General features: G+C 39.0%; 2 protein-coding genes across 2 annotated transcripts in view; both read right to left on the bottom strand.

Moving 5' to 3' along the window:
- Window positions 1–2,887, bottom strand: part of c6hxorf58 (chromosome 6 CXorf58 homolog) — a 57,150-nt gene extending 54,263 nt beyond the window's left edge. Inside the window, 3 exon segments of the mRNA XM_063049917.1 lie at window positions 376–514; window positions 2,820–2,838; window positions 2,840–2,887. Of these exon segments, the coding sequence (XP_062905987.1) occupies window positions 376–514; window positions 2,820–2,838; window positions 2,840–2,887 (206 nt within the window).
- A 1,421-nt stretch (window positions 2,888–4,308) lies between these two features.
- ltn1 (listerin E3 ubiquitin protein ligase 1) overlaps window positions 4,309–13,822 on the bottom strand; it is a 129,227-nt gene continuing 119,713 nt past the window's right edge. Inside the window, exons 29-30 of the mRNA XM_063050957.1 lie at window positions 10,016–10,183; window positions 4,309–5,374 (exon numbers count right to left, since the gene is read on the bottom strand). Of these exons, the coding sequence (XP_062907027.1) occupies window positions 5,312–5,374; window positions 10,016–10,183 (231 nt within the window). The 3' untranslated portion in view covers window positions 4,309–5,311. The remainder of the gene's footprint in view (window positions 5,375–10,015; window positions 10,184–13,822) is intronic.

Here is a 13,822-nt window from a genome sequence, read left to right as displayed (position 1 = left end):
GTGGAATGGGCTGCCGGCGACGGTGATGGAGGCAGATACGATAGGGTCTTTTAAGGGACTGCTGGATAGATACATGGAGCTTAGAAAAATAGAGGGCTATGTGTAGCCCTAGTAATTTCTAAGGTATGGACATGTTTGGACCGGCATCATGGGCCGAAGGGCCTGTATTGTGCTGTAGGTTTTCTATGTTTCTATGAATGTAAGTTGTAGAAGGCATTATTAGTATTTGATGATACAAGATAAAACATTGTTTTCAGTATTTCAAGTTTTTTTGGTTATTTGCTAGCAATTCATTTATATTGCATATAGGGAAATGCAAAAATGCATGAAATACTTCATATTTGAGTAATGGAAAAATACTAATGAATTACTTACATCTTTGGTTCTGATTTATGCATGTATACTTTTATTTCTTGACTATTCAGTGATATGTGGTCCTTTTGCAGAGATTCACAGCATGGTGAACTTTCACTTTTCAGTTCTTTGAGATCCATCGTTAATAATTCACAATGTTCTGACACAAATAGGTTACCGTGATTAAATCATCCAAATGGTATTTTTTTTGTTATTATCTGAGAAGGCAACATCAGTATGTTAAAATGACCAGACATTAGATTTTATACACCAAGGAGCCTCATATTTTAAAGGTGATATTTTATCACTGCATTGCCATGCTGCACTTGGGCAAATGTTGCTTTATATATAACTATCTTCATTAACTTTCATATTTAATAAATATGTTCAAAAGAGACCAGTACAGTTTGTAATCTAATACAGCAACAATAGGAGATTATGATTAAGAAAACCAAGGACATTGTTGGGATTAAGAAGCATTTACTACTATTTAATTTGAGTTTCTGAAATAAAGAAACTCTCTTATTTCAGGAAAATACTGGCTCACGTCCTTAACCTTCCAGGGTGATCAATAAACATAAAACATTATTTTTAATTTTCATGTTTGTTCACTGGGAGTTACCTAGAGTCAGACAGTATGGACCATGCTAATTAAGGTTCCCCATTCAAGCTAGTCCCCCATTTGTCAGCAGATGGCCAATAAACCATTCCAATCCCTGTACCTGTCCAAATGTCTCTTAATAGTTGTTACTGCACCTGCCTCAACTGTTTCCTCTGGCAGCTGGTCCACCATTGAGGTTCTCCATTGTTCGGGTCTGGGATTGATGCTGCTTTGATACACAAGCCTAGGCAGTATGATATGGAGAGCAAGCTGTCGCCCATGTAGCAGGCTCCCCCCTCCATGCAGCTGATGAATCCAAAAGAATGGCAGAGGCCGATACAGTTTGGCACCAGTGGTGTCACAGGAGTTGCCAGTCAGTGTAAAACTCAATATAGGACTGCCTTAGGGATGCCTACATAGGATCCAACATAGACACCAACCTTTTGTATAAATAAAGTTGGCCTAAAAGATCCTCTTAAATATTTCCCTACTCACGTTAAATCTATGCTCTCTCGTTTTCGATGCCTCAGTTCTGGGAAAAGTACTGAATTAATTCACTCTATCTATGCCCCTCATGATTTTATATACCTCTCTATAAGATCACCTCTCAACATCCTGTACGTTGGGGAATAAAATGCTAGCGTATCAAACCTCTCCCTTGAACTCAGCCCCTCACAAGTCCTGGCAGTATCCTTATAAACCATTTCTGTACACTTTCCAATTTAATAGCATCTTTCCTATAGCAAGCCGATCAAAACTGAATACAATACTCCAAGTCTGGCCTCACCAACATCCAGTTCAACCGCACTATGACCTCTCAACTTTTATACTCAGTCCTCCGACTTATGAAGGCCAACATACCAAAAGCATTTTTCACCTGTGTTTCCGTTTTTAGGGAAACGTAATTGTTTTCTAAGGCCCCTCTTTTCCACAACGTTCCCAGGCCTTGTCTTTCACTGTGAAATCCTGCCTGGATCTGAGTATACTTCTGCAGCTCCAACGATTCACTTGATCATTTCGGGGATTCACAAACTTTGAATTGGAAAATGGTGAAGAATATGTTTCATAGGCTGGATTTTGTGTCAGCCTGGCTTAGCTAGATCTATCCTGGCCAGAAATGACTCGTCGTAGGGCGGACTATTCTTTCCACTTGAATTTAATCTTTGGCTGTTCAGATGTTGGATCCTAAATGAGGTTTCTGTCATGTATCTTCGGCTATTATTCATTCATAAACGACGGGACATGACAGAAACCTCATTTACGATCCGACATCTGAACAGACAATATTTTGAATATTTGTCCATTTCCCTTTTGAAAGCCACAATTCAGTGAGACCATAATTTTGCACTGCGTCTTTTAACAATCTCAAGAGTTGCGTTCTTTAGTCAGAAACGCCTTAGGTTTCAATAGTTACAAAGTCATCCTCTGACAACGGCAATTGTAAAGGGGTTTTGATCTGAAAGGTTTGGACTCCTACCCGTAATTTTTTCCATTCCATTTCTCTGTTTCTAAGTTGGCAGAGTCTATCAGCTCCACTCACGCCTCTGCTACCAACGAGACATTTCAACTAGTCCATTTTATTAGAGTAATGGATTGGATTGTTGTTGGTTTATCTCCTCCAATTTCAGGAAAATCGGGAGAGCAAACTCAGAACTGGCGTATTTGCAAACACGAGGAAATCTGCAGATGCTGGAATTTCAAGCAACACACATAAAAGTTGCTGGTGACAGGCCACTGCTGCGTTCACCAGCAACTTTCATGTGTGTTACTGGCGTACTTTCAGAAGTCTGTAAACGCTTGCTACTTGTCCGCATAACCCCGAAATCAAAAATAGATGATAAAGTCATCAGACACCAAGCTGTACCTGATTTTCCTCGCGCAAACCAGCGATCTGAGAGAGGCGAGGGGCCTGGAGCAGCTACCCGTCGCCATGATAGCTTCGCCGTTTCCTGGCAACGGCGGGCGCAGGGGCGGGGCTCAGGGCGGAGGAGGGGTGGGTGCCGGGAAATCATGTTGGCACTCCGAGGTCTGCACTAGACTACACATCATATAAATAAACAAATTTCACGTCACACGCCGGTGATAATAAACCCGATTCTGATTCTGTACTCGCTGGAGTTTAGAAAAATGAGCTGGAGTCATTGAAACCTATCGAATATTGAGATGCCTAGATAGAATTGATGTGGAGAGGATGTTGCTTATAGTGGGGCGGGGGTGTCTGGAATCAGAGGGGGCAGCCACACAATAGAAGGATGTCTCTTTGGAACAAAGATGAGGAGGAATTTTTTTTAGTCCTAGTGAGTGGTGAATCTGTGGAATTCATTGCCGCAGATGGCTGTGGAGGTCAAATCATTGGGTATATTTAAAGCGGAAATTGACAGGTTGTTGATTCATAAGGGCATCAAAGCTCACGGAGAGAAGGTAGGAGAATGGGGATGTTAAGGCATATTCTGGTGTTATGTTATATAGCAAATATTAATTTCAGCAGCAGTCCTCAGACCTGTAAATAGATTGTAAAGTGAATTTAAAATGCAGCTCAGAACAATGCTCTTTCTGGAGCTGCAGGCTCAGATTGATTGCAAACAAAGAAACACTTCATTTGACCTGAGATGTCTGCATATGCATGAATGCAGCTCAGAGTCAGTGGGTATTAACATTAATTTTGGGTGTCTGGAGTGTGGGTGTGAAGATGGAGGTGTTTGAAAATTATATGTAATTCAAAGGAAACATTGTAGATACATTGTAACTATAGAACCGTCCTGCTGTTGCCTTTGATCTTTAACATATATAGAGTTCATGTAATATTGGATCAGGGGCCTCTTCTAACAGTGTCTCCATATGATGCCTGCTGATGACTTTGTTCATATTCACAACACCCATTCACACTTGCAACTCTGAGCCTAATTCTGCTCCTATATCTTATAGTCTACATCTCCATATTATAGAATTTTCTGACAATTTGGATAATAGAATGAAGAGCTCTTGGATAAGTGCTGTGCACATCTAATATACAATTACACTGAGATCTTTTGGACTAATGACAAATATAATGTAAACTAAGCTTTCTGTGCTTGTGTATGTGAATGTGGAAATTTATGATTCACAGTAAGATAATATTCTTTTCCAAGGAAAAAATAATTCGGGCTATTTGCCCAAAACATATTGCAAACCCACCAGAATAGTTAGCTCCTTTCCCAAAGAAGCACAAAATGGTTGAAATCTATTGATTTTAATGTAAGAGAACACCCAGTGCTGCAAATGAAAGACTCTGGCATGAGCTTGGCAAAGTAGGTAAAATAATATTTAAAAATATTATGTTTAATCATTTTCCATAATATTTTACAACATTGAAGTATTGAAGAAATTAATTAAAACTTTAAGTGTTTTCAGCTTTTTTAAAAACTTCTCAGAATCAGAATCTAGTGCTTTCTGGGTGTACATGACGAATGAACTCTTCTCTGGCTTCCTGCCGGTACAGGTATCAATTATAACTGCCGTTTTGATTTCAAACTCTGCTGTCTTCATCAGGGATGAGTAAATGTGGAATTTTACCTCTCACCTTTCTTGATCCTAAGCATTTTCCTGACATTGCGCGCATTCCCATTTATACTTTCAGTGTTTATTCTGGAGGGGGAGAAAAAACTGGAACAAATTTCTAGTGATGATCAAGCACAGAAATTGACAGGTATCATTTTGTTTTTAAAAACAGCACTATTCGTAGCTGTTTAGTGAATGAAGGTGGAAAGACACTTAAAAAAACAAAAATCACCACAGTGAGTTCAACTCATTAACACACTCCACACTATTATAAACAATTTACAATTTTACTAATGAACAATTTTATTACATAGAATATTTTATATTATAAGGGAATTTAAGTAATGGTTTTAAATTCAACATGTGATGATTGCAAGTTTACACCATCCATTGTTATGTAGAATCTGTGATTGGAAGTAGTGAGCTGCCAGGGAGTTGTTCAGTATTAACTCGTACACTTTCCTGCAATGGATCCACAACAGCACCATTGAAGGAATGAATGCAAGTCACCAAAACAGAAGAACAAAATGAAACAAGGACAAACATCTTTATACAATATACTATCATTGATTTAATTGATAAATTTAATTGTGAAAAATTATTGATGCCCTTTTTTAAAAAAAACACTGACACCTGATTGACTTTTAAAATTACAAGTTTTAGAGACAGACCAGAAAAAAAAATTGCTCCTGTTGTTTTATTCAAAAATTGTTATTTTCTGGCTGTTATAAAGTCATTGAGTGATATCTTCTGCTTCAAGACTACAATTCTCCTGAGTCCACTAGGCCATTATAATAACAGAAAAGAAGCCATAACACCTCATAAGAATGTCTCTCGACACAGTGGACATGTAGACTTGTTGCTGGAAGTAAACCATCGGTACTGTAAACATGACAAATATAAAAATTAGAAATTATAGATTCAATTTTATACCATTAGAAAATATAAAAGCCTGCATAATTTGTCAGCAATTCATTCAGTCCTCTTTCAGAATTAAAATCAAGATTTTTGCTTGACAAGTCTTTCTCACTTCAACTTCAATTATTACAATTAAACATAGGCAATAGAATGATAGGAGGTTTTACAACATAGTTATTCACATCCAAAAGATCCAAAAAATAGTCTCAACATAGTGGAAGTTGAATAATAGATCTAAATTGATATTTGATATTGATGTTGCCCTCTGCTATGCAATCCTTTCTGTGGCACGGAATATTTTAACACTTTAAAGTTTTCTAGGTACTACAGTTTTAGTGACTAGACACTTTGAAGAAAGATATACGAGTATTTAATAATTTATCTTTAGTTTGCTTAGTCAGGCAGATTTTGGTGGCTGAAAATTCAGCCACAAGAACAGAAATACAGTACATGCAATTAAGGATTAATTTAGTACAGTATTCCCTGTTCCCAGAAATTATCAGATTGTATGGGCCAGCTGCAATATGGACTAGTACTTATTGTGAAAAGATTAAAGATTAGCCTTATTTGTCACATGTACACCAAAACATACAGTGAAATGCATTGTTGTTTTAAATCAAATCAGTGAGGATTGTGCTGGGAAGTCTGCAAGTCTCGCCATGCTTCCAGCAGCAATACAGCATGCCTACAACTCACCACTCTAACTGTGCATCTTTGGACTGGGGAAGGAAACAGGAGCACCTGGAGGAAACCCATGTAGTCACGGAGAGAACTTATAAACTTCTTAAAGACAGTGGCAGGACTCAAACTGCCGTCAAGTGTTGCACTGACTGCTATGCTTCTTGTGCCATGTTTTAAACAGCAAGGGACAAAACTACTTGATCACAATGGAAAGGCCCAGGTGAATTTTGAGAACATATTCAGGAAACAAGTAAGGTTCACTCATGCTCCTATTTAAAGGCCTTATGAGAAAGAAGCATTAGTAACAAAACTGAGACAAACCTATGGAGAAAATAAGTCATTTAGAATGGAAAAATCCAAAATAAATTTTAAAGGTCATTGGAAAATGCAATGAAAAACTGAAGAACATTTTAAAGCTAGAAGTATACATTACCATTAGAGTGGAATAAAAAAATATATTTTAAATAAATTAATCAGCAATAGACTTCAATTATGTTAGTGAGAATATGTACTAATATCATAATTTAAAATCTTTGTTATTATTCAACAAGTACAATCATCCTATAGAATAAATGGAAGGATTTCTGCTGATTCTACCTGGATTGTAAATAACCTCTACTGAACAAAATCCACTGAGGATCGAAGATCAACTTTATTCACCACTATGTGTGAGAAATTTACTGTGTTTGTGTTGGTGCAACTTGCCATATATACAACAATCAATCATTTTCCTAGAACAAGGATTTAGATGGGGCGAAATTTGTTAGGTGTGTTCAGGAAGGTTTCCTGACACAATATGTAGATAAGCCTACACGAGGAGAGGCTGTACTTGATCTGGTATTGGGAAATGAACCTGGTCAGGTGTCAGGTCTCTCAGTGGGAGAGCATTTTCGAGATAGTGATCATAATTCTATCTCCTTTACCCTAGCATTGGAGAGGGATAGGAACAGACAAGTTAAGAAAGCGTTTAATTGGAGTAAGGGGAAATATGAGGCTATCAGGCAGGAACTTGGAAGCATAAATTGGAAACAGATGTTCTCAGGGAAACGTACAGCAGAAATGTGGCAAATATTCAGGGTATATTTGCGTGTCATTCTGTATAGGTATGTTCCAATGAGACAGGGAAAGTTTGGTAAAGTACAGGAACCGTGGTGTTGACAAAGACTGTTGTAAATCTAGGCAAGAAGAAAAGAAAAGCTTACAAAAGGTTCAAAAAACTATGTAATGATAGAGATCTCAAAGATTATAAGGCTAGGAGGAAGGAGATTAAGAATGAAATTAGGAGAGCCAGAAGGGGCAATGAGAAGGCCTTGGCGGACAGGGTTAAGGAAAACCCCAAAGCATTCTACAAGTATGTGAAGAGCAAGAGGATAAAACATGACACAATAGGACCAATCAAGTGTGAGAGTGGAAAAGTGTGTATGGAACCGGAGCAGATAGTGGAGGTATTTAATGAATACTTTGCTTCAGTATTCACTACAGAAAAGGACCTTGACGATTGTAGGGATGACTTACAGCGGACTGAAAAGCTTGAGCATATAGACAATAAGAAAGAGGATGTGCTGGAGCTTTTGGAAGCCATCAAGTTGGATAAGTCACTGGGACCCAATGAGATATACCCCAGGCTACTGTGGGAGGCGAGGGAAGAGACTTCTGATCCTCTGGCAATGATCTTTGCATCATCAATGGGGACGGGAGAGGTTCCGGAGGATTGGAGGGTTGCAGATGCCGTTCCCTTATTTAAGAAAGGGAGTAGAGATAGCCCAGGAAATTATAGACCAGTGAGGCTTAATTCAGTGGTTGGTAAGTTGATGGAGAAGATCCTGAGAGGCAGGATTTATGAACATTTGGAGAGGCATAATATGATTAGGAATAGTTAGCATGGCTTTGTCAAAGGCAGGTTGTGCCTTACGAACCTGATTGAATATTTTGAGGATGTGATTAAACACGTTGATGAAGGTAGAGCAGTAGATGTGGTTGTAGACAGGTCATATTCTGCATGGAGGATGGTGACCAGTGGTGTGCCTCAGGAATCTATTCTGGGACCCCTACTCTTTGTGATTTTTATAAATGAGCTGGATGAGGAAGTGGAGGGATGGGTTAGTAAATTTGCTGATGACACTAAGGTTGGGGGTATTGTGGATAGTGTGGAGGGCTGTCAGAGGTTACAACGGGACATTGATAGGATGCAAAACTGGGCTGAGAAATGGCAGACGGAGTTCAACCCAGATAAGTGTGAGGTGGTTCATTTTAATAGGTCAAATATGATGGCAGAATATAGTATTAATGGTAAGACTCCTGGCAGTGTGTAATATCAGAGAGATCTTGAGGTCTGAGTCCATCAGACACTCAAAGCTACTGGGCAGGTTGACTGTGTGGTTAAGGCAGAATACGGTGCATTAGGCTTCATCAACTGTGGGACTGAGTTTAAGAGCCAAGAGGTAATGTTACAGCTTTATAGGACTCTGGTCAGACCCCACTTGGAGTACTATGCTCAGTTCTGGTCACCTCATGACAGAAAGGATGTGGAAGCTATAGAAAGGGTGCAGAGCAGATTTAGAAGGATGTTGCCTGGATTGGGGAGCATGCCCTGTGAGAATAGGTTGAGTGAACTTGGCCTTTTTTCCTTGGAGTGACAGAAGATGAGAGGTGACCTGACAGAGGTGTATAAGATAATGTAAGGCAATGATCGTGTGGATAGTCAGAGGCTTTTTCCCAGGGCTGAAATGGCTAACACAAGAGGTCACAGTTTTAAGGTACTTGGAAGCAGGTACAGAGGAGAAGAAAAATAGCTTAGAAAAATAGGGCTATGAGTAACCCTAGGTTATTTCTAAAAATAAGTACATGGTCAGCACAGCATCTTGGGCCAAATGGCCTGTATTGTGCTGTAGGTTTTCTATATTTCTATGTTTCATTCAACAATTATAAGAATAAAAATTATATAAAAATGAGTTAGAGGTTAAAACTGACACTTTTAATTTGCCTTCCAATGCTATGGTCAGGTGCTGGAGTCAGATAATAATAAGAATTTTTCATATTGCTGACATGCAAAATTTTGTTCTCTTTCTATCAGAAATCTGATTTCCAGGCTTTCAACCTGCTAATTATAGAGCTAGGTGAAATTGAAGCAAGTATGGGAATTGGCACCTCAAAGGGTTTAAAGGGAGTGTTCAAAACACTGAGTTAAAGGGAGCACTACCAAGTGAGCCAGATGCTGAATTGGACAGTGGATTATCAGAAGCAAAGGAGATGAGGAAATAATAAGACTTCTATCTTCATTCATCTGAATTAGACAGAAATAAGAAATCATTATGTAAGTGTATAATAGAGGTAATTGTAATGTAAGTCGCGATGCACCACCAGCTCAACCCTACACAATCAATAATTGCACTAAAAAGAAAAATAATCCTGTTAGCGATTTACAGTCACTTTTGCAATAATGTGAAGTGAAACACTGTAAATAGCTCCCTCTTTAATATCTTGTCTAAAATGCATTATTACAATTAATATTCAATATTGAAAAAGGTAAAAGATTACCACTAAGATTAGCAAGTATTTAGTAATCTTGTTGGTTATAAAAACAAATATACTCGCACATGGAATCAAATCAGCAATTTTTAAAACAGAATTTATGGGATTATAGCATAACACATGCAAAATGCTGAAGGAACTCAGCAGATCAGACAGCATCCAAGGAAAGGGTCTTGGCCCGAAATGCCGACCACTTATTTCTTTCCATGGATGCTGCCCGACCTGCTGAGTTCCGCCAGTATTTTGTATATGTTACTCAAGATTTCCAGCATCTGCAGAATCTCTTGTGTTTATGGGGTTACATGCCCTGAAGTTAAAATTAATTTATACAATATAATTTACTAAATTTGTTTAACAATTCTGTGAATGTTATTGCTAGTTTAAATTACTTACCAAGCAGGCTGAGTGGAATTTTTTCTTGCAGGTTCTGCAGGCTTTTCTTGGAAGTGAATAGTTAGAACCGTGAATTACTGAAAAGCAGATCATACATTCTTCAACTCCTTCAAAGCGTTTATCAGCATTGTTCTTCCATAATGCAATGCCTTCCATGATACTGCCATTCTATGTATAAAATCACAGGAAGCAAATGTAAACCAATTAATTAATAACGATACAGAATGGAATTTATATTCAAGATTTTAAAGGATTTCAAACAGAGTAGTATTTAAAAGATGATTATAAATAAATAGTATATTTGCTGAAATTTATTTAGTTAAAAGATAAATAATTTATTTAATTATAAATTGGGTGACATTGCTAAATCACTTTAGTAATATGTAATTTATAATTAATTGTGCACATAGCAGTCAGCATTTTGACTAATCTAGGTAAAAGCTGAAATGAAATGCAGAAACAGAAAGAAATACTCAGAAGCTGAATAGCCTCTACAGATTGATAATCTTCCATAAGAACTAGTTATTGACTGAAAACATAAACTCCCTACAGGTACTGACAGCTAAAGTTTTATAGCTCTTTTCTGTTTGTCTTACAGATTTCCAGCAATTGTGGTATTTTGCTTTTCCTTTATTAGAAAACTTCATGCATCCTTCCATTTACATTCTGGCATAAAAATATTTGGTATTATGATGCTACATACTTTTTAAAGCTACAAAATCTGCAGTAACATTACTCTTATTAGTTAAGAAACTGTACCTGGTCTTTGGTGCTTACTGGGATCCAGCAATGCTGCAAATCCCAAGTTTTTAAATATAAATATATGTAGCTTGTTTGGGTCTGGGCAGAATGGTAGGTACTGATGCCCATTTCCTTTGATGGTAATTGGAAACCATTTACTTCAGTCCTGCAGCCCTCCGACATTGTGCCTAAACAGCAATCTTACCTGAGAAACTGTTCATTTATAAAAATTAGAACAGCTAGGCTTGGTTTGCTTTTAATCTTAAATTTGCTCATTTACACTTTGAAACGGAAGGTTAGTGGATGGTTATCAAAAGCTGGAACCTGAGCCAATTTGCCCTATATCAAAGACACTTAGAAACCCCTACCACACCATAATATCTGAAATCCATGCACACCAAATCGAACTTAACATTATGAACATCAAGTACATCAGGACATCTGTGTAGTTTGCACTATGCTAATTTTGCTAAATTATTCAGTAATCCCATACATCTATGCAGTTAAATTTTATTCCTATGACTCCTTTTCTAGTCGACTGTGGGTGACTAGGGGTGTTCTGCAGGGGTCGGTGTTTGGACCTTCTTTTCAAGTTATATGTCAATGATTTGGATGACAGAATTGATGGCTTTGTGGCCATGTATGCAGATGATATGAAGATAGGTGCAGGGGCAGGCACTGTTGAAGAAGCAGGGAGTCTGCAGGAAGACTTAGAGAGACTGGGAGAAAGGGCAAAGAAGTGGCAGATGGAATTTAGTGTCTGAAAATGTATGGTCATACACTTTGGTAGAAGAAATAAATGAGTTGACTATTTTCTAAATGGGGAGAAAATTCAAAACCAGAGGTGCAAAGGGACTTGTAGTCATTTAAGTGGATTCCCTAAAGGTTAATCTGCAGGTTGAGTCGGGTAGTAAGGAAGCCAAATGCAATAAAAATAGGCATCCGTTAGTCTCATGAGACCATAGATTTGCGCCTTGGAAGGTTTTCCAGGGTGCAGGCCTGGGCAAGGTTGTATGGAAAACCGGCAGTTGCCCATGCTGCAAGTCTCCCCTCTCCACGCCACCGATGTTGTCCAAGGGAAGGGCACTAGGGCTGATACAGCTTGGCACCAGTGTCGTCTGGTTAAGCGCCTTGCGCAAGGACACAACACACTGCCTCAGCTGAGGCTCGAACTAGCAACCTTCAAATCACTGGACCTACGTCTTAACCACTTGGCCACTCGCCAACACAAATAATTTGGTAAGGAAGCCAAATACAATGTTAGCATAAATTTTGAAAGGATCAGAATATAAAAGCAAGGATGTAAGGCAGAGGCTTTATAAGGCATTGGTTGGACTGCACTTGGAGTATAGTGAACAGTTTTGGGCCCCCTACCTCAGAAAGGATAGAAACATAGAAAAACCTACAGCAGAATACAGGCCCTTCGGCCCACAACGATGTGCCGAACATGTACTTACTTCGGAACCAGAGTAATAGCAGACATCCCACCTCTCCCGGAAGGTCCGGGAGTCTCCCACAAATTAACACAGGCTCCCTGATGCCCGCAAATTATATACAATGTCCCGGAAATTGATTTTTACACAGCGAGCGTGAGAGAACGCGCGAGAGAGAGCAAGAGAGCGAGCGCAAGAGCAAGGAAGCAAGCGCGAGAGAGAGTGACCACGAGAGAGCGAGAAAGCAAGAGCGAGAGAGTGAGAAAGCAACCGCGAGAGAGAGCGAGAAAGCAAGCGCAAGTGAGAACAACCATGAGCGAGAGAGCGCACGCGTGCGAGAGAGTTCCAAAAAAAGTCAGAGTGGCAGAGTGTTCCAAAAAAATATATAAAACGTACGTCACCCCAGACTACACTAAAGTGTACCCCTGCCTAATAGGGGTCAAAAATAATGACAGTGTTGCTCGCTGCACTGTTTGCAACAATGACTGTTCTATTGCCCATGGTGGGTTAAGACTGTAAAAGACATGATGAGGTGAGTTTAACAGGTTGTCATTCGTTCATTAGCGTAGCTAACATTATTTAAACTAGCTGGCTAGCTGCTAAGGAGCTACTCTATTGCAGACATCCCACCTCTCCCGGAAGTCTCCCGCAAATTGATGGTGCTACCTCCCTGAAATGAGTTTTTGCAGGGTGGGATGTCTGTAATAGGCCTGAGGACGGGGCAGTTGGTATGTAAGTAGATGCAGTGTATAATGAGACTGAGGAAGGGCAGGCAGTTGATGGGAAAAATCGAAAAGGGTGTTGAATACAGGACTGAAGGTGTTATATTTGTATGCATGCAGTACTGTATATGGAATAAGGTAGATGATCTTGTAGTGAAGTTAGACATAGAATGATATGGGCATCACTGAATCATGGTTGAATGATCATAGTTGGGAGCTCAACATCCAAGGTTACACGTTGTATCGAAAGATCACGCAGGTAGGTGGAGAGGGTGGGCTGGCACCGTAAGTAAAAAAAATGAAATCAAATCTTTGGAAAGATGTGACATAGGATTGGAAGATGTAGAATTAAAAAACAGCAAGGATAAGAAGGCCCTGAATGGGAGTTATATACAGACCCCCGAACAGTAGCCAGGATGTGGGATATAAATTTCAACAGGAAATAGAAAAAGCATGCAAGAAGGGCAATGTTATCAGTCATGGGGGATTTCAATACACAGGTAGATCGTGAAAATCAGGTTGGTGTTAAATCCCAAGAGAGGAAGTTTGTTGAATGCCAGTGAGATGGCTTTTTAGAGCAGATTGTAGCTGAGCCCACTAAGTGAAAGGCCATTCTGGATTGGGTGTTGTTTGATAAACCAGATTTGACTGGGGACCTTAAGTTAAACGAACACTTAGGAGCCAGTGATCATAATATAATTCACCCTGCAGTTTCAAAGGGAGAAGATAAAGTCACATGTAACAGTATTACAATTGAGTAAAGGAAATTACAGAAGCATGAGAGAGGAACTGGCTAAAGTTGATTGGTAAGGGTTCACTAGTAGGGATGATGACAGAACAGCAATGGCTGGAGTTTCTGGGGACAATTTGGAGGATGCAGTATAGATACATATCAAAGATGAAGAAGTATT

Source organism: Mobula hypostoma, chromosome 6 (assembly GCF_963921235.1).
Source record: "Mobula hypostoma chromosome 6, sMobHyp1.1, whole genome shotgun sequence".
NCBI classification, from domain to species: domain Eukaryota; kingdom Metazoa; phylum Chordata; class Chondrichthyes; order Myliobatiformes; family Myliobatidae; genus Mobula; species Mobula hypostoma.
This window is presented reverse-complemented; position numbering and strand designations above follow the sequence as displayed.